Consider the following 20155-nt stretch of genomic DNA (forward strand, 5'->3'; position numbering starts at 1 on the left):
TATTTTATTTGTATATTATATATAGTAGATATACATTTATGATATACTACTCCTTTGATATACTTTTTTAAATAGTAATATTTTTAAAGCTAACTTACTGGAACTCTTTTAGTCAAGCAGTCATAAAGCTCACAAAAGTACCTGAATTGTACCCCTAGAAAGAACCTGCTGGAAGAATATATATGAAAAGAAGACAAATTTTAATCTTAAAATTATTTTGTGATTTTACAATGAGTGTTACCACATATTGATATTAAATAGGAAGAAGTATATTAAACATTGGTTTAAATGTTGCAAATTTATATTCTCTAATATTAAGTAGACAAAATAAGAAATGAAAGTAGGATTAGACAAATACAGATAAATATGTAGACAAATATTAGACAAATACAGATAAATACAGATAAACATTCTTGAATGTTTATGGGCATTTTTCAAAACTCAGTTGTTTAAATCATTCTATCTTGGTAACTTTGCTCTTATTTATTTTGGTATTAGTGGTATAGTACTTTCGACTTAAAAGGACTGAGGCTTAGGTTTAATGCTCTACAAATCAATCTTATTAAAACAATTAATCTTGAAGAGAACTAACTGCTACATTACTACGAGGCACCTGCAAATCGCAAACATGATTTTTTTTTCAAATATAGATAGGAACTTTCTTTTTACCACTCAACATCTCTTTTCTATTTGTTAGACTCCTATTAATATAAATGTGAGCCTAAGGCAGAAAAATAATATGCAGGAAACCATGAAAATCAGAATCCATAGGCCCTTCCTAAATCAAGCTCACATTAAAGACTGTTAATTTAACTTGGGCTCTGCATTTGGGTGCTCTTTAATAAAGCATGTGTTAGTATAGATATGTCTCAAATGACATTCCAGTATGACTTGGAGATGTGTGTGTGTCAATCAGAACATTATTCAATTTGAGGGGGGAAAAGAGATCAAGGTAGAATTAAAGGTACACGTTGGTCTTATGTAGTATTTCCAAGACCACGTGTTGACACGGTGGATACAAAATCCAGACCTCAAAACAGAAAGCCCGCATTATAATTTTGAACTTCTCAAAGTCCGTTTTTCCTACCTTACTATCTCCTCCGGGTAACAGCTGTTAATACTGTTGATGTATTCTTGGAGCAGAGAGCCGGGTCCTGCCTTTATCTCTTGAACCTTTTTCAGTCCACCACTTGTTACGAAAAGTCGTCGAGCTTTGCTGTCATGTGGCAGTACCTTGAAAAGCCAAGCACGTAAAATTGTCAGCTTTCCTTTTCCAAGTGGGATTATTGCTAGTCAAAAGAAATAATACAGCTGAGGAAATGTAAAAGAGAATTTATGTGCAATAGATCTGTAACATAATGAACCTAAGTTTGCTGCCAGTTAGAAGTAAAATGTAGTCTTTTTAGAAATGTGTCGGTTCCTAGGAGTCTAGTGCTCTGGTATCGTTTGCTTAAGAAGACACAGGGGCACCTGGGTGGCTCAGTCGGTTAAGCATCCGACTCTTGACTTCAGTCCAGGTCATGATCTCACGGTTTGTGAGTTCAAGCCCCACAGCGCAGGACCTGCTTGGGGTTCTCTCTCTTTCTTTCTCTCTCTCCCTCTCTCACTCTCAAAAATAAACAGATAAACTTAAAAAAGAAAAGAACACAAAATTCTGCCTGAAGCAAATACTCCCAAAGGCACATGTTTGTAAGAGTATATGCTATGCGGTAACTGTCTTTATTTTAACTTCCACAAATCCCGTTGGGTTTAGTGGATTTTGAACTCAGTTTTATTTTGAACTCAGTTCAGGTCAGTCTTCATTTTCTTAGCAAGTTCAATAAAACTAGAATACCTCACTCTAGACCATAAAATAAAACGTTCAGAGATAATGTCAGCTGTTCCTTCTCAAGAGCTGATGACTCTGTAGACGGGCCACTCAGCAACCCACTCCCTTCCCCTTTTAGTTGATCAAAATCGCTGCTCAGTTTCTTAACTAGTACCCGGGGCGGGGGACGGATTTGGCTTATTTTTTAGAAGTGGAAGCAGAACATAAGTGTTGGACACACACAACCATATCCCGAGGCAACCATATCCTGAGGAATGTGAAACCTTCCGCTGTCCGGTGACTCAGGTGCTTGAGGGTCAGCCAAGCTGTTGGAGATCGTGGAAGACAGAGAACTGAAGGCTGTTAAAAGATAGTATTGTCTTTCAGATGAATACCTTAAACTAGACCTAAGCAGGTACAGGACCTAGTTTAAAAGTTGTAACAATATATAGTTTTCATTCGTCATTGTTTGGAGAAATCTAGTATGCAAAGAGTAGTACCTCCTTTACGTTAGCTTTATAACCATTCAGAGGAATTTGGCCCCCATCTATGTGCATTAGTTTATGAAAGTCAACCTTAAGTACTTCCGTGTTTCATTTCTTAAAAACATCGTGTGGTTTTCAGTGGCGGGAGGGGGGGGTGAGTGTTTAATATGTGCCTGAGATTAAGCTAAATTCTTTATGTATAACATCTCATTTAATCTTTACAATGACCTTATAAAACAGGAACTCTTATTACTCCCTGTTTTATGGGTAAGCCTACTAAGGTTTAGGGAGGTCAAGAGTTTGCTAAAGATATTACAGCTGGTAAATGGAAAATCCGGGCCCTCCAGCTCCAGAGCCTGAGCTCAGAACAACTCTGGGATGCTACTTCCAGAGACCTCGTTTTCTTAAATGAAATCTGAGCACCATTTAATCAGTTCTTTACAGCCTGAGTTACCATCCTGGCCATCGATGGCCGTGGGAACACCATCATTCTTTCTCGGCCTTTGCTAGTGGCAGTCAGTCCTGCTGGCTAAGCCCACGTCCAGCAGCTTGACCTTTCTACCTTACTACTTTTAATCTGCAATGATCTAAGAAATATGGTGGCTATATTTGTTAAAAACCGTTCGTAAAATGAGTCAATAAACTCTAAATGACGCTCTGAAAGCATCTCCAGAAGAGTGCACGGACTTTGTCATACATGGCTCGGAGACCTTTTTATTTTTCTTTAGAAGATCTTTGCGGTGTTCCCAGATGAGTGAGACCAACAGACACCAGGATAATTGCTAAATTACCTATCACTATAAACTGTCTGTATTATGGGGTTTTTATATGTTGACATACTGTCTTCTCCCCAAGAACACTAAAAAGGACAGTAGAGGCTGTGAGGAAAATGTGAAGGAGGAAGTATGAATTATTTATGTGTGAATCTTTTTTGACTTATGTGAATGTTATTAACCTATGTTGCCTTCCCTGTCGTGATAGTCAGTGAGAACTAAGGAGTAAAGCCCTGCCCCCATCTCTCGGAAGGAGACATTGACCCAACCGGAGGAAAAAGAAATTAACAAGCCATTGAAATGTTCTTCCCCCACTTTCAGAAAAGAGAGCATCTCTTACCTTACTGAACTGTCCAACCACGTGCTTCAGGATATTGGGGGGCGCATCATACAGAAACGGCTCAAGGGCCGGTAAATAGGTGCATTTTTGTAGGATACTCTTTATGGCTTTCTTACTCTATTGAAATGCAAAGCAAAATACAGACCAAAGTAATAATCAAAGCTTGACCAAAATTCATGGCTCATGTTCCTAGAATTTGAAAATACAGTGAATTTCCAGTCCAACCTGCAGGTGTTTCATTGTTTAAGATGGGTGTCAGAAAAATTTCTATCTGGCATGGGTTTCACCTACCTGCCGGTTGCCTTCATGTTAAACTTTAGAATGTGTGGTGTATTATTGATCTCTTAAAATAACCTATGAGCAAAGTAAAATTAAGCATAAAGCTATAGACTCTAAATTAATATGTATTATATCTTATTCGTGTAAAACTTTGTATATGTTAAGCCATGAGAGCACCAATATGTCCTATTCCTTCCAACCAACAAGTAGAAAACACTCAGTTCATTGTAGAAAGTCATTATCAAACATTCTGTGTTCTCTAAAAGGTTTCATGACTTCTAGGTATATAGTCAGAAAGGTTCTATGTGCGTAATTCAGTGAACATTTGCAGATGTGAAACTGCCCCATTCACAAAGATCGACCCGACCGTACGGGAGAGGTCCCCTCGGCAGCAGGGAGGGTATTATCCACAAGCTCAAGAACAGATACTTCCCCTCTGCCCCCAGCACTTTGTATTTCACAGTGACACCAAGTGTGGCTGAAGAAGGGTCCTGATGTGACTGTAGCGCATCCCTGAGGCCAGCTCTAAGGCCACGGCTGGTTGTGATTCTGTTTCCTTGTATCAAAGCCTGCCCCCTTCACTTCGGAAGGCCCCCCAGTCAGGTTGGCCCACAGCTGTTTCCCCCTGGAATCCCACACCTGCTTGTATGTGGTTCTGTGCTTCCTTCCTCCGATCGCCCATTCTCTCTCAGGCCTTAGCCAACCTGGTCTTCTGCGATCCTACTACTGACTGTTTAACAGTGCTTTTGAAATGTCAAGGAGCGTTCTGATTCTCACATCATGAATTTTACAATTGGCAAAACTGTAAACTCAGGGAAAACTTTCATCACATTTGTGCTATCAGTAAAGGCCCTGTTAATTTTATGGTTTCCCAGAACCCCGGGCTAAGCAGTCCTGCATAACTTCTCTCTCGATACGTTTGTCCTCAAACGTTGTTTCATAAACTAGATGAAATAAAGCAAGGAAGGTAAGAAACGCAACCCAGCTTTCTTCCACAAGTAAGTTGGGACTAAACTTTCAGTCCCCGACACACCTAGATATATCTTTGCGAGCCGTCTTAGGATCATGGTGACCTTAGCAGGCTGACAAATTTAACTTAACCGCTACTGGTGATAAGGTCTACTAATTGTGTAACACAGATCACAACCACCGTACCATGGTGATATACTATTGAGTTATTAACTGAGAATTCTAGAAGAGTCTAATGATCCTAGAAATTCACTGAACTTTACTATCCTTTGTCAAGAAGTATACTTGATTTATGACTCCATACTTCTAGAAAGTATATCAATTAATATTTTATTAACTTGTCAATTTCTGGGCTTTAGATTTTTTAACAACCCTTATTGAAATATAACATATACCGTAAATTCACTCATTTTAAGTACATAATTCAGTGGGTTTTTAGTAAATTTACAGAGTGGTACAACTCTCACCACAACCTAATTTTTAGAACATCTTTATCGTCCCAGCAAGGAACTTCATTCCATTTGTAGTGACTCCCCTACCAGCCCTGGGCAACTTCGAACCTACTTCCTGTCTATAAATTTTATTTTTCTGGACAATTCATGTAAGTGGAATCATAAAATCTGTGAACTTTGGAGTCTGGTGTCTTTCACTAAGTGTAATGTTTTTGGGGTTCATCCATGTGATAGCATTACTATTTCGAGAAATTGCCAGACTGGTTTTCAATGTGACTGCAACATTTTACATTTCCACCAGTAATGTAAGAAGGTTCGAAGGTTCGAGACTCTCCAAATAATGATCAACGCTTGGTACTGTCTTATTAATTGTAGCCATTCTTGTGGGTGTGAATTAATAGCTCATTATGGTTTTTTGACTTCCATTTCTGTAGTGACTAATGAGGTTGAACGTTGTTTCACATACTGATTGGTCATTTGTTGGTAAAATATCTATTCAGATCTTTTGCCCATTGTTTAAGTGGGTCATTTGTCTTCTTATTTTTGAGTTGTAAGAGCCCTTTATGTATTTTGAATACAGGTATTTTCTTGAATGTATTATTTGCAAATTATTTTTTCAAGTCTATGGCTTTTTTTTTATTTTCTTAATGGTGTCTTTGAAAGCGTACACGCTTTCCATTTTGGTAAAAACCACATGATGAATGTTTTTGTTTATCACTTGTGTTTAGGTGTCATTTCTAAGAAATTAATGCCTAAGCCAAGGTTTCTTATAAGAGTTTTGTACTCTTATACGTAGATCTATGATCCATTTTTAGTTAATTCTGGTATATGGTATGAGATAGGGGTCCAAATTAATATTTTATGTTTGAGGATATAATAATTGTCTCAGTGCCATTTGCTGAAAAGACTTAATCCTTTTCACATTAAATTGCCTTGGAACCTTTGTGAAAAATCAATTGACCGTAAAAGGGTCTATTTCAGATTTTCAAAATTCAGTTACATCGATATATGTACCATATATCTTGATTACCATACTATCTTGATTGTTGTAGCTTTGTAGTAAGTTTTCAAATTGGGTAGTATAAGTCTCTTTACAAGATTGTTTTGACTAGTCTGGTCCTTTGCATTTCCTTATGAATTTTAGGATCAGTTTCTCAAGTTCAGGGGAGAGGGGAAGCCAGTTGGGATTATGACAGAGATTGTATTGAATATATAGATCGATTTGGCCAGTATTTCCATCTGAACAATATCGAATCTTCCAGTCCATGAACGTGGAAGGTCTCTCTCCATTTATTCTGACCTTCTTTAACTTTTTTCAGCAATGTTTGGTAGCTTTCAGTGTAAAAATCTATACTTCTCTTATTAAATTTATGCCTAAGTATTTTATTCTTTTTGATACTACTGTGAATGAAACTATTGTCTTAATTTCATATTTTTTTAAGTTTATTTATAATCCCTATACCCATCGTGGATCTTGAACCCATGACCCCGAGATCAACAGTCGCCCGCTCCACCAACTGAGTCAGCTAGGCACCCCTCATATTTAAATTGTTTATTACCAGCATATGAACCTATGATATATTTTAATATACTGATTTTATATCTGGTGATCTTGAACTCTTACTAGTTCTAGTATTTGTGTGTGTGTGTGTGTGTGTGTGTGTGTGTGTGTGTGTGTATTCCTTAGGATTTTCTACACACAAGATCATGTCATATGTTGGGTTTAAAACTGATTAGCCTTTAGAAAATATGCCTAATGGGGGCACCTGGGTGGCTCAGTCGGTTAAGCGCCCGACTTCGGCTCAGGTCATGATCTCATAGCTCGTGAGTTCGAGCCCTGCATCGGGCTCTGTGCTGACAGCTCAGAGCCTGGAGCCTGCTTCGGATTCTGTGTATCCCTCTCTCTCTGCCCCTCCCCCATTCACACTCTGTCTCTCTCTCCACTTCAAAAATAAATTTAAAAAAAAATTTTAAAAGATTAAAAAAGAAAATATGCCTTATGTTTGGTTATTTATGGCAGTGAACAAAATAAAATAGTTCTTACAACAGCATACTCTGAATTATAGAGAATGTATATGGTGTAAACAAACTCTATTATTTCAGTAAATCAAGTAATTTATTACTTTGAAATAATACTAGATTATGGATTTTTCTAATTGTCACAGCATTTAGTAGCTAGTGTTTGTCCTTAAGCATACATAATATATGATGATATCAGAGAAGGAGTCATGAGCTGTCTATTTAGGGCAACTTGGGTTTGAGCCAGGTTTTCCTATAAAGTAGCATACCATGTACAGGTCTATATTCATTCATTTTTCTGTCATCTCTAAAAGCTGACTCTGTCCACATTAATAAAAACTATTGTAAAACCCACAGTAAGCGACTAGCAACACTATATTTTAATCTCTTAACAACACACATAAGAATAGGAATGAACAAGATGAAATTATCAATACTTGATACGACTTCAATTGTTTTTCACAGAAAACAAAAGAAATAACAAAAATTATTGTTGCTCTCCTTAATGGATGATCATTAATGAAAACTGCCTAAAATGAATAATGTTTCTTATTCAAAAATTAATTTTGTTCTGAAAGCACTGTAGCCCAAAGAGTCACAGTTATTAAAAGGAAGGGGGAACATAAATCTTCATGACCTTGTGTTAGGCAAAGTCTTTTTAGATTGGGCTCCAAAAGGGCGAGCAAGAAAAGAAAAAACAAACTGAACCCCATTAAAACACTGTCAATAAACTGATGACCACCCATAGAATGGAAGAAAATACTTGTAAATCATACATCTGATAAGAATTTGTATTTGAGAGGGGCGCCTGGGTGGCTCAGTCGGTTAAGCGACCAACTTCGGCTCGGGTCATGATCTCGCGGTCCATGAGTTCGAGCCCCGCGTCAGGCTCTGTGCCGACAGCTCAGAGCCTGGAGCCTGTTTCAGATTCTGTGTCTCCCTCTCTCTGACCCTCTCCCGTTCATGCTCTGTCTCTCTCTGTCTCAAAAATAAATAAACGTTAAAAAAAAAAAAGAATTTGTATTTGAGATATATAAAGAACTCCTACTCAGTAATAAAAAGGTAACAGCCCAAATTAAAAATGGGCCAAGTGTCTGATCAGACATTTCTCCAAAGAAGATATACAAATGGCCAATAAGCACATCAAAAGATTTTTCAGCATCATTAGCCATCAGGGAAATGCAGATCAAAACCACACTGAGATACCAATTCACACCTACCGGGAGAGCTATAATGAAGAAACAAAGGTAATAACCATTCTCAACAAGAATGTGGAAAAATTGGAACCCCATACACTGCTGGTGGGAATATAGGAAATGGTGCAGCCACATTGGAAGGCAGTTTGGCCGTTCCTCAAAGTGTTAAAAAGAGTTATGATATGACCTCGCAAATGCCACTCCTAGGTTTATACCCAAGAGAAATGAAAACATACATCCACACACAAACTTGTACATTATGTTCACAGCAGCATTATTCATAATAATAAAAGAGTAGAAGCACGCCAAATGTCCATTAACTGGTGAATGGGTAAACAACATGTAGTATGGTGATGCAATGGAATATTATTTGACAATGCAAAGGAACGAAATATTGGTATGTGCTACAATATGGATGAACCTTGAAAGTTACGCTAAGTGACAGGAAGCCAGGCACCAAAGACCACATACAATGTATGATTCCGTTAAAATTTTTTTAACGTTTACTTATTATTGAGAGACAGAGAGAGACAGAGCATGAACATGGGAGGGACAGTGAGAGGGGGAAGACACAGAATCCGAAGCAGGATCCAGGCCCTGAGCTGTCAGCACAGAGCCCGACGCCGGGCTCGAACTCACCAACCGCAAGGTCATGACCTGAGCCAAAGTCGGATGCTTAACTGACTGAGCCACCCAGGCGCCCCTGTGTAATTCCATTTAAATGAAGTGTCCAGAAGAGGAAATCTCCAAAGACAGAAAGTAAATTAATGGTTGCCTGGAGCTAAGCAGGGAGGGTATGGAGTGATTCCTAAGGGGGGGGGAATGAAAACGTTCTAAAATTAGATTGTGGGGACGATTGCATCTGTGAATGTACTAAAACCATTGAACTGTATACTTTAAGTGGGTGAATTATATGGCATATGAACTATATTTCAATAAAGCTGCTAAAAAACGAAGGGAGACCACTGTGATGGGAAGAGCACAATAATTAAGTCATGTTAGAAATACTTTCGTAACGAAGGTAATCGAATGAACCTACTCAGATGCCAACCTAAGATGGACCATTTCAGTATGATGCCCCTAAATCAAAACAGATGAAAAGGCAACTGTGTGAATAGTTTCAAAATGTATGTAGGTGAGCTTGTTAGATAAAAGTTAGATATTTTTTTGCAGCTTTTAATACGGCATTTGAAATAACTTAGGTGCAGGCAGATAGAAGGTTCTGTGTGAAAACATGCGAGCAATTCCAAGGGACTGCTCATTGGTTCTCCTGGATCAGAACCAATTAGAGAATGCTTACAGAAGCTGACCTGCCTTTGGGACAAAATGAACTTCAACGTGGCCTTTAATGTGAAAGCTGCCACAGAGTAACAAATGAGAAATGCCATTAGACGGTTCCTAAAGCTCTTGGATACATTTTTCCCTACTGAGATAATGTCAAATCAAACAGACTTGGACTTTCATTGTAAAGCCCTTAAAACAGCCAAGGTTAGAATCCAAGAAACCTTGGGGAAGCAAAAATAATAATCAAGTCCCTACAATAAGAAAATATTTGGATGGACTTAAAAGGCCTTGGAAAGATTGCTGACAGGATAATGATTGATAAAGATCGCGTTTTTTAATTTAATACCCACTGTATTTCCTGAAAATAAATATTGTATCAAACATAGACAAAAGGAACCTTAACTTCTATGAGTAAACCTGAATGTTTGAATAAAACTAATTTTGTGAAACTTACACACAATAAAAACAATCTTATTTCAAAAGGTGAAGTTCTCAAACCTATTTTACTCTAGTGATATTTACACAACCTAACATGATAACAATTCATTAAAAACCAAGTTATATAAACTTAGTAGCGTGTAAAAAGTATACAGTGCTACCTAAGACACTATTTATAAGGGTTTCTCAAACTATAAATGCTCTTGACTCCACAATTGATTATTCAGTCTATAGCTAACATATGCCTTTATTTCTAAAACTTAAAGGCAAATAAAAGTTGTTCAAGGCAGGAATCTGAAAGTGATAGATACTGCTAATACTTTATGTCTTGGTAATCCAGAAGTTGAACATGATTATTATTACATATCGGGCACAGCTTGTACCTGTGGAGACCCTGCTAGGGGAGGCCGTAGTCTTTGGACCGCTAGAGGTCAGGGTGGGAAGGGTAAGAAATGAGGAGGGAGGTGGGGGGGGGGGGGAGTGGAGGTGCGAATGAGAGAAAAGAGGGAGGAAGAAAAGGCAAGCAGGGTGATGGGTTAAAAAAATATGAGGCAAAAAGAGAACTACATACATAGGTTGAAATGATACATATGTAAATCAGCTGTACTTGGACAACTCAAAACTGGAAAGGCGATTGTGGTTTCTCACCAGAAAGCCAAAGAGTCACAGAACTGTTAGCCAGGGAAAGGCCTTGGCATATTGTCAGTCTTCCTCTCTACCAAGCACTGCCAGCCAGCATCCACTCGACGCTGGAGAAATGTAAGGGAAGCCCTGAATCTATTAAATCATTGCGGTGATCTGGAAAGTCTTACAAAAATTGAAAAACTGTTAGTCTTAGAAGTAAACTTCCCTCAATGAATCTGTAGTGAAATAACGTGTAAATATAACCAAACAAACATAAATTCACTTTTAGAAGTTTATAAAGCCAGTAAGTGATTCTGTAACTTTCAGAACCCCTCAGCTGTATCGTTCAAGTAAATTTCCTGCCTTGTTACACCATGTAAAGTTGCTTCAGCAAACATGCTTTCCGATTTGTTAATTTATTGTTTTAACTAAAATTTAAATGGAATTGAACTTACTATCGTTAGTTTATTTTGAATTATTATCTTTTCTGTGCACTTTCCTCAGTCCAAGTCGATTCTGCAAACTGCTTTCAGAAAAGTATAGGGACTATCCTGGGAACCATTTTTTCTTTCTTTGAAATTCTAAAACTATTAAACAACCCATCCTAATTAAACTCATGCTTTGTGAATCTTTCTAGTAGCTGGTAATATTTTTTCAGAAAGCTTGTCTTTTTTAAAAATACATGATTTAGGGCACCTGGGTGGCTCAGTTGGTTAAGTGTCCAACTTTGGCTCAGGTCATGATCTCACAGTTTGTGGGTTTGAGCCCCTCATCAGACTCTGTGCTGACAGCTCGGAGCCTGGAGCCTGCTTTGGATTCTGTGTCTCCCTCTCTCTCTCTCAAAAAAATAATTAAAAAAAAAAATTAAAAAAAAAATTTTAATGTATGATATATAAATGTTTAACTTAGTGAATCTTATGGACATTTTTCTTTTAAGGAACAAACAAAACATATAATTAAAAGATCAAGCAGACTTGGAGTTAGAAGAGGTAGATCATGGCTTCAAGAATACCCTCTGACCACTTGTATTATACCTTTGGAAAGCACCTTAAATTCTTTTCGACTCAATTTTTTAATGTTAACCGGACCAAAGTTCTAACCAATTCCACCTCCAGAATCCTATTATTCAATTCCGATTCCATAAGAAAAGTCAACGTGTTGGGGCGCCTGGGTGGCTCAGTCGGTTGAGCATCCGACTTCAGCTCAGGTAACGATCTCACGGTCCGTGAGTTCAAGCCCCGTGTCCGGCTCTGGGCTGACAGCTCAGAGCCTGGAGCCTGCTTCCGATTCTGTGTCTCCCTCTCTCTCTGCCCCTCCCCCATTCATGCTCTGTCTCTCTCTGTGTCAAAAATAAGTAAATGTTAAAAAAAAAAAAAAGAAAAGTCAACGTGAATGCAGAATGCAAAACCCAGTCATTCACTTTACAAACCACACTGCACCTATAGAGAACTTTCTTTAAAATACATCACTGACTTAAAAAAAAAATATATATATATATATACACATACATATATATACATGATATATATATCTATATACATATATAGATCATATGTATAGATCATACATATATAGATATCATATATAGATATATGATATAGATCATATATATAGATCATCACATATATAGATCATACATATATATATCACTGACTTTTGGAGATAAGGGCGACTGATTTTCAAAGAAAAGCCACCTCAACCTCAGTTCTTCTGACAAGTTTGTATTTCTTGACTAATAAGATCAGCATGATCCATAATGATAACTTAACACCTTTAAAATGACATTATTTTTAAGAATGGGTCAGGTCTAGCAAATTTTCATCCAGCTGTTAAAAAGGAAGCGCTTACTTTTGTCTGAAGATCCTCTGAGCTCTCCGTGGACATGTACAGCGAAAGCAGTACGGGCAGGGTGTTTGTGACGGCAACGGCCCGCGCGTGCTCCGGGGTATGTCTCCCAATCTGTCCCAGGGCCCAGGCGGCCGCAGCCTTAATGTGATCTTCTGGCTCTTCGGACAGGCAGACCGACAACTGGGGCACAGCCTGCAGCGTCCATCAAAAGAGCGAGTGGTATGAATCCAGAGCAGGATTAAAGAGGCTCCCGTGTCTCCCAAACATCAGAAGGCATCATTTTGGCCTTGATCCTTTTTTTCCTCAACGGTTCGATAAATGAGCACGTCACAGGGGCTGTCATTTTTCAAGTCGATAAAATGACTAGAACTAATTTACCTTAATTATCTGTAACAATCCAACTAAACTAAGAACATCTCTGCTAGCGTTTCCTCCCCAAATAGGCATTTAACCAAACAACAGATGTCCCGGGCTAGCATATTACGGGCAAAACCAGATTCCACTGTGACAAAATAAAAGTGCTCAGGGTTTTGAAACCTTTTATCGGCCTTTGTTTAAAAAGTTAATTTAGAATCCTGTAAAAAATCACCTTTCACCAAGTATAATAGATCTGACAACAAAATAACTACTATAGGTCCAAAATTACAAGAACGAGCCAGAATTCCATTTAAGTAACATTTAGATGAAGTACCTTCACTAAAAACTTTCCTGAATACTAAATAATTTTCACTTATTTTGGCTAACTTTTAAACGATAGTTTTTTCCGTTTTAACATGATTAAATGTCAAAGTAGAAATGATTACTTTTGTTATACAGATAGCATGTGCTTGTATTTCGCTCAGGCTTCAGTTTTATCTCGATACTCAAAGCAGAATTAACTAACGGGTCTCAAAGACACCATAGTTTATATACCCAAGGAAGACTCAAATAACCAAATCGATTTATAATTCCAAATTCTGTACAGGCATAACTTCCTAACTCATTTGAGACTATAATAATTATCACCTCAGGGCGCCTGGGTGGCTCAGTCGGTGAAGCATCTGACACTTGATTTTGGCTCAGGTCACGATCTCACGGTTCATGGGTTCAAACCCCGCATCAGGCTCCGCACTGACAAGTGCAGATCCTGTTCGGGATTCTGTCTCCCTCTCTCTGCTCCTCTCCTGCTGATGCGTGTGCTCTCTCTCTCTCTCTCTCTTTCAAAATAAATAAATAAAACTTAAAAAAATTTAGTCATAAAAAAAAGGATAATTATCACCTTAAATTTAGTATCATAAAAGCCAATCTTGTCACATGGTCAGGCTACCATAGCAAAGGCCAAATGATCATGTATACTTTCTTTTTGTCTGCCTGTATTTTTTATTTATTTTTTTAAAAGTTCATTTATGTATTGGGGCGCCTGGGTGGCTCAGTCGGTTAAGCGGCCAACTTCCGCTCAGGTCATGATCTCGCGGTCCGTGAGTTCGAGCCCCGCGTCGGGCTCTGGGCTGACAGCTCAGAGCCTGGAGCCTGTTTCGGATTCTGTGTCTCCCTCTCTCTGACCCTCCCCCATTCATGCTCTGTCTCTGTCTCAAAAATAAATAAACGTAAAAAAAAAAAAAATTAATAAAAAAAAAGTTCATTTATGTATTTTGAGAGAGAGAGGGTGAGTGTATGAGCAGGAGAGGGGCAGAGAGAGAGAGAGAATCCCAAGCAGGCTCTGCCCTGTCAGCACAGAGTCCGATGCGGGGCTTGAACTCACAAATCACGATCTGAGCTGAAACCAAGAGCCAGACGCTTAACCAACCGAGCCACCCAGGCGTCCCTCGTCTGCCTTTAAATTTGGTTATTAGTAAGACCAATTTCCTGAAGAAACCTGCCATATCTCTTCACTGGCTTCCTTCTTACAACTAAAAATGTGCATCTGCCAATACGAAAAAGGTCAGATCTGTCTGCAGAGTGAGGAACCTTTCCAGAAACCCCATACTTCTGGGATACATCACAAATGAAGCAGCAAGAGGGAGAGAAGGCACCTTCTCCCCATCCCCCCAAATTCTGACTTACTGGCCTCGGTTGTTATGAATGTGCTTTGAAAATTACCAAGTGTTATTTGAATGTGAGTTATTACTAGGCCCTGTACCGCGGAGGAAAAGGAAAGAATAACGCGGCTCTGTGTGGTTTGCCTCAAACTGCGGCTGCCTCCGCCCCACTCTTCACTGACTGAAGGGCAAACTAGGTGGGAGAGGACAGCGGCGACCCTAGACCAAAGGAGGGGAGCGCCTCCTGGTTAGTTTGGGGAAGAAACACGGGGAGCAAAAGTAATGGCTTCTTACATGCTTTCCTACGTGTAAGCTTTCTGGCTCTGCGCAGAGAACTGCAAATCGAAAATCCCAATAATATCCCCACGGTGACCCTTCAGAAAGCCGTACCACCGCTCTAGTCGCTATCACAGTCTTTGGTAATAGAAGAACAAAAGGAAAAGCGCAGGATAAAAAGGGAGGGGAGCAAAGAATTATCAAGGAATAGGTAGAAAATAAAGATCTGAGGTTCCTCTTTATTCTGAGGATTAGCAAGGGATATAAAAAAAAAATCCACACTTCTGTTTAACATACAGCAGCAGGTTTTCTATGCTGATAAGAAACCCACACCCTAGAGGGTTGCCAGAGACACTGTAAGCCTACAGCTTTTGAAGCATTCTTTGGGAGATCAGTATTTATTCATTCAAGAAATATTTTTCGAGCACCTACTACGTGCCAAGGCGACACTCCGTGGTGGGTCAATACCGAGCTGAGATAGGGCCAAATCCCTAGAGCAAGGAAACAAAAACATTACTATCTGATGTGTCCTCTGAATTGCCTACCTCTGAGAAGAGAAATTAGTTCACGAAAGCTGACGGAGAGAAGGCGGGTAAAGAAGGGAAGACCTGGGGCGCCTGGGTGGCGCAGTCGGTTAAGCCTCCGACTTCAGCCAGGTCACGATCTCGCGGTCCGTGAGTTCGAGCCCCGCGTCGGGCTCTGGGCTGATGGCTCAGAGCCTGGAGCCTGTTTCCGATTCTGTGTCTCCCTCTCTCTCTGCCCCTCCCCCTTTCATGCTCTGTCTCTCTCTGTCCCAAAAATAAATAAAAAACATTGAAAAAAAAATTAAAAAGAAGGGAAGACCTAGTCTTGTCATCTCCTACCCAAGTGACGGGAAACAGGATAATGTGTAGACGTCAGAGAATAATAAAGACGACCACCAGGAATGTTGTTTATAACAGTTGTTTCATACATAAATCAAAGTGTGCTTTAAGTGTCTGTAAATGTGCAGTCAATCCTTCAAGATCCAAATACACTCAATATTTTTTCAAGCTTATTTGTTTTTGAGAGAGAAAGAGCGCTCAGGGGAGGGGGCGGAGAGAGAGGGAGAGAGGGCATCCCCAGCGGGCTCCACGCTGTCAGCGCAGAGCCTGCCACGGGGCTCGAACTCACAGACCATGAGATCATGACCCGAGCCGGAACCAAGAGTCAGACGCTTAACCGACTGAGCCACCCAGGGGCCCAGTACATTGACTATTTAAATGCACAAAATACCAATACTCAGAGGCGTTGATAGTTGGCTGCTACTAAACACTGGCTACAATTGTAAACTCCTGCAGAGTAAACTTTATTTCAAGCGTTGCTTTGGGACACTTATTCATGAGCCTCGAAAACATTTGTTCAGGTAGTTCTTTTACTCCGGTCAGTTATACTTTATGCTCTGTGGGAGAGCATGTGTCTGTGGCTCTGTGTTAGAACACGTCCCTGCAGTAACTAGACGAAATGACACAAGCACAGACCTTGGAGACGATCACCGCCATCGCCAGGTTCTCAGAATGAGCCGCGACATAGCCGAGCATCATGATGCCAGGCAATCTTATGTTTCCTTTGCAGGACCCGATACAGTCAGTCACGGCAGCCACTCCTCCTGTGTTAACTATCAGCTGGGAAAGCTAGGAGACAAGGAGAGCCAATCACCGTGACCGTGGAGCGTAAGGTGGCCTGCAAATATGACTTTAGTCTTGCCAAATTTTTTTTAGGGAGGACCTAAAAGCCATCTAGTGAAATCTGAAGTATTTAGTGAGATTATTGTATTCATTAAGGAAACGTACAAGTATAATAATCCCGCAGTTTCAAAAGTGCAGATAGACTCGTGGTGAGGAGCCACTCGGTGGTTTCAATTTTTCATGCATCGACAGCACACCTTTCATCCTGATTTTAATGGATGTCAAAATTCCTCACCTAGACACTAAGCCTAGGGCTAGTTCATAACTAGCTAACTACGGAAACCCCCAGTCACAATGCGGGAGTCTGGAGCACATTAATCACCAGATGCCAAAAGACAATGTCAGACTGGAAATATTCTAGCCTAATTATCCCCCCTTTGCTAGCAATGATTACTGGCTGATTGCCAGTCTTCAATCTTGAACCATCTCAACCAGATGAAGATGTGAGGTGACAAAAAGAATGAGGACTTGAACTAAGTTTAGTGAAATGAAATTGATCAGTCAAAATATACACGGGAGAAAATACAACTTGAGAATCTACCCGGACTTGCTTCGTCGTTACTCCTTCAGCATCTGAGAACTCAAGCAGTTAGTAGAGGGGTGATTCGAGGCTGTGGGCCTGGCGGTCTCTTCACACCCAGAGGCACACTGTCTCGCACTACTCCCAGCTGACCTAGAATGGCCTGGATGTCAAAAGCCCACGGCCCCCACAATTTAGAAGTGGAAAGCAGGAAATTATTAAAAAACTGAGATTTTAGGCTCAAACTCCTTTGACATAACCCGGTGGTTCTCACCTAGGGGCACTTTTTTGTCCCCTGGGAAACATCTGGCAATCTCTGGAGACATTTTTGTCGTGATGGGGGTAGGGGTACTACTGGCGTCTAGTGGGGAGAGGCCAGGAAGGCCGCTAAACATCCACCCTATGGGGTACAGGACAGGCCCCAGCAACAAAGAATCACCCCGTCCAAAGTGTCCATAGCGCTGAGGATGAGAAGCCCTCACCCAACCAGATCGTGTGGCACAGCACTCGTGCCCTGTAAACAAACCGATGTTTTACATAAAAACGAACTACGTGTTCCTGTAGCTTAAAACCCTATATATACGTATACATATACGTATACGTATATATACGTGTATATATATACGTATACCTGTATATACGTGTATATATATACGTATACGTGTATATACGTGTATATATATACGTATACGTGTATATACGTGTATATATATACGTATACGTGTATATACGTGTATATATATACGTATACGTGTGTATATACGTGTATATATACGTATACGTGTATATACGTGTATATATATACGTATACGTGTATATATATACACATATACGTATATATACGTGTGTGTATATATATATATATATATATATATTTTTTTTTTTTTACCTCCGGTGTATGTTTTGCAATCTCTCTAATTAAAGTAGAAGCATTTTTCTTCACGTAGTCATCTTTGTCCTTCAGGCAGGTGAGTACAACTGGGAAAATCTCTGCCTCAACCACCATTTCTGCCAGGTCCACGGAGTGCTTAGCAATCTGACTGAGAGCCGAAAGGACCTGACGCTGTGGAGCGAAACCCAAAATAAAACGAAACGTGACACAGAGCTTGTTGCAGAGCTCCGATCTGAACAGCTTTACACTCAAATTCCTGGATAAAAGGGAAAAGACAACTACATTTCTAACACAACCTTAGATTTTAGGAGTCTTGAGACCATCAATTCCTACTCTCTTATACCTAAACACTGCATTTCTTAAATTCCCTAATCTCCAAGTTAAATGTCTTCATCCTTCTGTGGACTATTTAAGTCTCTTTATCCATGCAGATGATCAAAGAAGATGACCTTTGGATGAATAATATTTCTTAATGAACACTCACATTATTAATTTATGACACGGGCGGTAAGGTAGTGCAAAAATGATCAAGCCGAAGTCACCTCTTATTTTGGGCATCATGCTGATACCGTTTCAAAGAACTTTCCATGACTGAGTTAACATTAACTAAGATTTTAAAATCTTATAGAAAATAACTACTAGAATATGCAAGTATAGTTAGTGACTATTCACTGAAAATTAGATCGTAGAAAGCTGTAAAAAAAAAAAGACATAGAAATAAATCTCGATACAATGAAGGAAACTAAAAACAAAATGACTAAGATAAACACGGCAATTTTCATAAGAAACTTAAACATAATAGTGGTGGGCTAGAAAACCTTTGGGCCCCTGCCCACCCTGAGACTCAGTCATTGTGTAATTCCTTATTTAATAGTGTTCATACTGATGCTACGTGCAGTCTACAGCATTGCGCATATTTTAACCAGATATGTCTATCGTCTAATCTCTACAGCAGAAGGTCCACATATTAAAAGACCAAATACATAACATACCCATATCTGTTTTCAATAACCTCCTAATTATTTTTAAATGTACAATATTAAGCTCCTCCCATTTCCATTTTCTTAGGTAGTCAGAAGCCTGATTTGTCTGTTTGTTTGTCTGAACTTCATTTTCGAGTACCTTTAATTTGGAATCGGGGTTCAGGATCATCTGGGCTAAGTGAGCGATGGCCCCCACGTCCACTACGGTCTGTGCTAACTCTGGAGAATGCTTTGAAATATCACTGAGGGCCGAAGCAGCAATCCTTTTCAAAGCAATTTCTGGCTCCTGGATACAGAGGACTAACAGAGGAACTGCTCCCGCGTCCACCACAGCTTGTGACAGTTCTGTGGGTCCAAGAAAAGTAATGAAGTGAGGATGGGTGACTGACCCTTGTGCGAGCCATTTTTCACCCTGACAGATACAGCAAAGAAAAAAGGGGAGGGTGTACTTCACTGTGTCGACATCTGCATTTCAAATCAGCCTTCCCGGTTTCATAAACCATGTGGACCAATCCTGAGCTGAAAAGAATACAGGTCAATAGATGGACCTCCATTTACATGAACACATTTGAGGTAGATTAGGCTGAAATGGCTTGTTATTCTTTTTTTTTTTTTTTTAAGAGAGTAAGCAGATGTCAGCTGTTTAAGCTCTGACAATTCTTCACTTCTCAATAGGCAAGCATTTTATGCATGGTTTACAATAACAGAGAAAATTAAAGTACCAAAAATTTACCAACCACACTAATTAGGCAGTATTTTGTGCTATTTACATGAGTAAACATTAACATGAATCTTGGGCCAATAATGTCAATTTTTAAATTCCTTTCATCTGACAGTACTTTTTAAAAGAATTTAACTTGTTCAAAATTAAAAGATGCGTTTTCACTGTACGTGTAAAATGAGATCTACAACTGAACATGCTTTAATACATAAATGTTTATGTTTACACAAAGGGAAGCATTTCTCTTAACCATTTTGCATGTCAGAAGTAAAACCTTTTGAATATACATGCCGATTTACTTGTGTGTCCAAGAAAAACAGCTGTAAAAATAACCCATCTTAAATTATAGAGTGAGGGAAACAAGCAGGCAGACCCATATAATATATAATATACAATATATAATATATATGTAAAAAATGTCTTTTGAGAAGTATAAAACACCATACATAGTTACGGATTCTCCTCTCGTCGTATTCATGGCCTCTCTTACTGAATCACATATACCCATTTCTATAATCTCTTCCT

The 20155-nt window shown here is 39.3% G+C and overlaps 1 protein-coding gene across 5 annotated transcripts in view; it reads right to left on the bottom strand.

Annotated features, from left to right (window-relative positions):
* The window catches only part of SPAG6 (sperm associated antigen 6), a 69072-nt gene that overhangs the window by 7218 nt on the left and 41699 nt on the right, over window positions 1–20155 (bottom strand). For 4 of the 5 annotated variants that reach the window (XM_053895845.1, XM_053895846.1, XM_019460563.2 and 1 more), the window contains 6 exons: window positions 19049–19254; window positions 17924–18097; window positions 16308–16460; window positions 12515–12706; window positions 3406–3522; window positions 1088–1233 (listed from right to left, as the gene is read on the bottom strand). In XM_053895845.1, coding sequence (XP_053751820.1) covers window positions 1088–1233; window positions 3406–3522; window positions 12515–12706; window positions 16308–16460; window positions 17924–18097; window positions 19049–19254 — 988 coding nt within the window. The remainder of the gene's footprint in view (window positions 1–1087; window positions 1234–3405; window positions 3523–12514; window positions 12707–16307; window positions 16461–17923; window positions 18098–19048; window positions 19255–20155) is intronic. The other variant, XM_053895847.1, reaches the window with a different exon arrangement.

Source organism: Panthera pardus, unplaced genomic scaffold, assembly GCF_024362965.1.
Source record: "Panthera pardus isolate Hobbes unplaced genomic scaffold, ASM2436296v1 HiC_scaffold_6, whole genome shotgun sequence".
Taxonomy (NCBI): domain Eukaryota; kingdom Metazoa; phylum Chordata; class Mammalia; order Carnivora; family Felidae; genus Panthera; species Panthera pardus.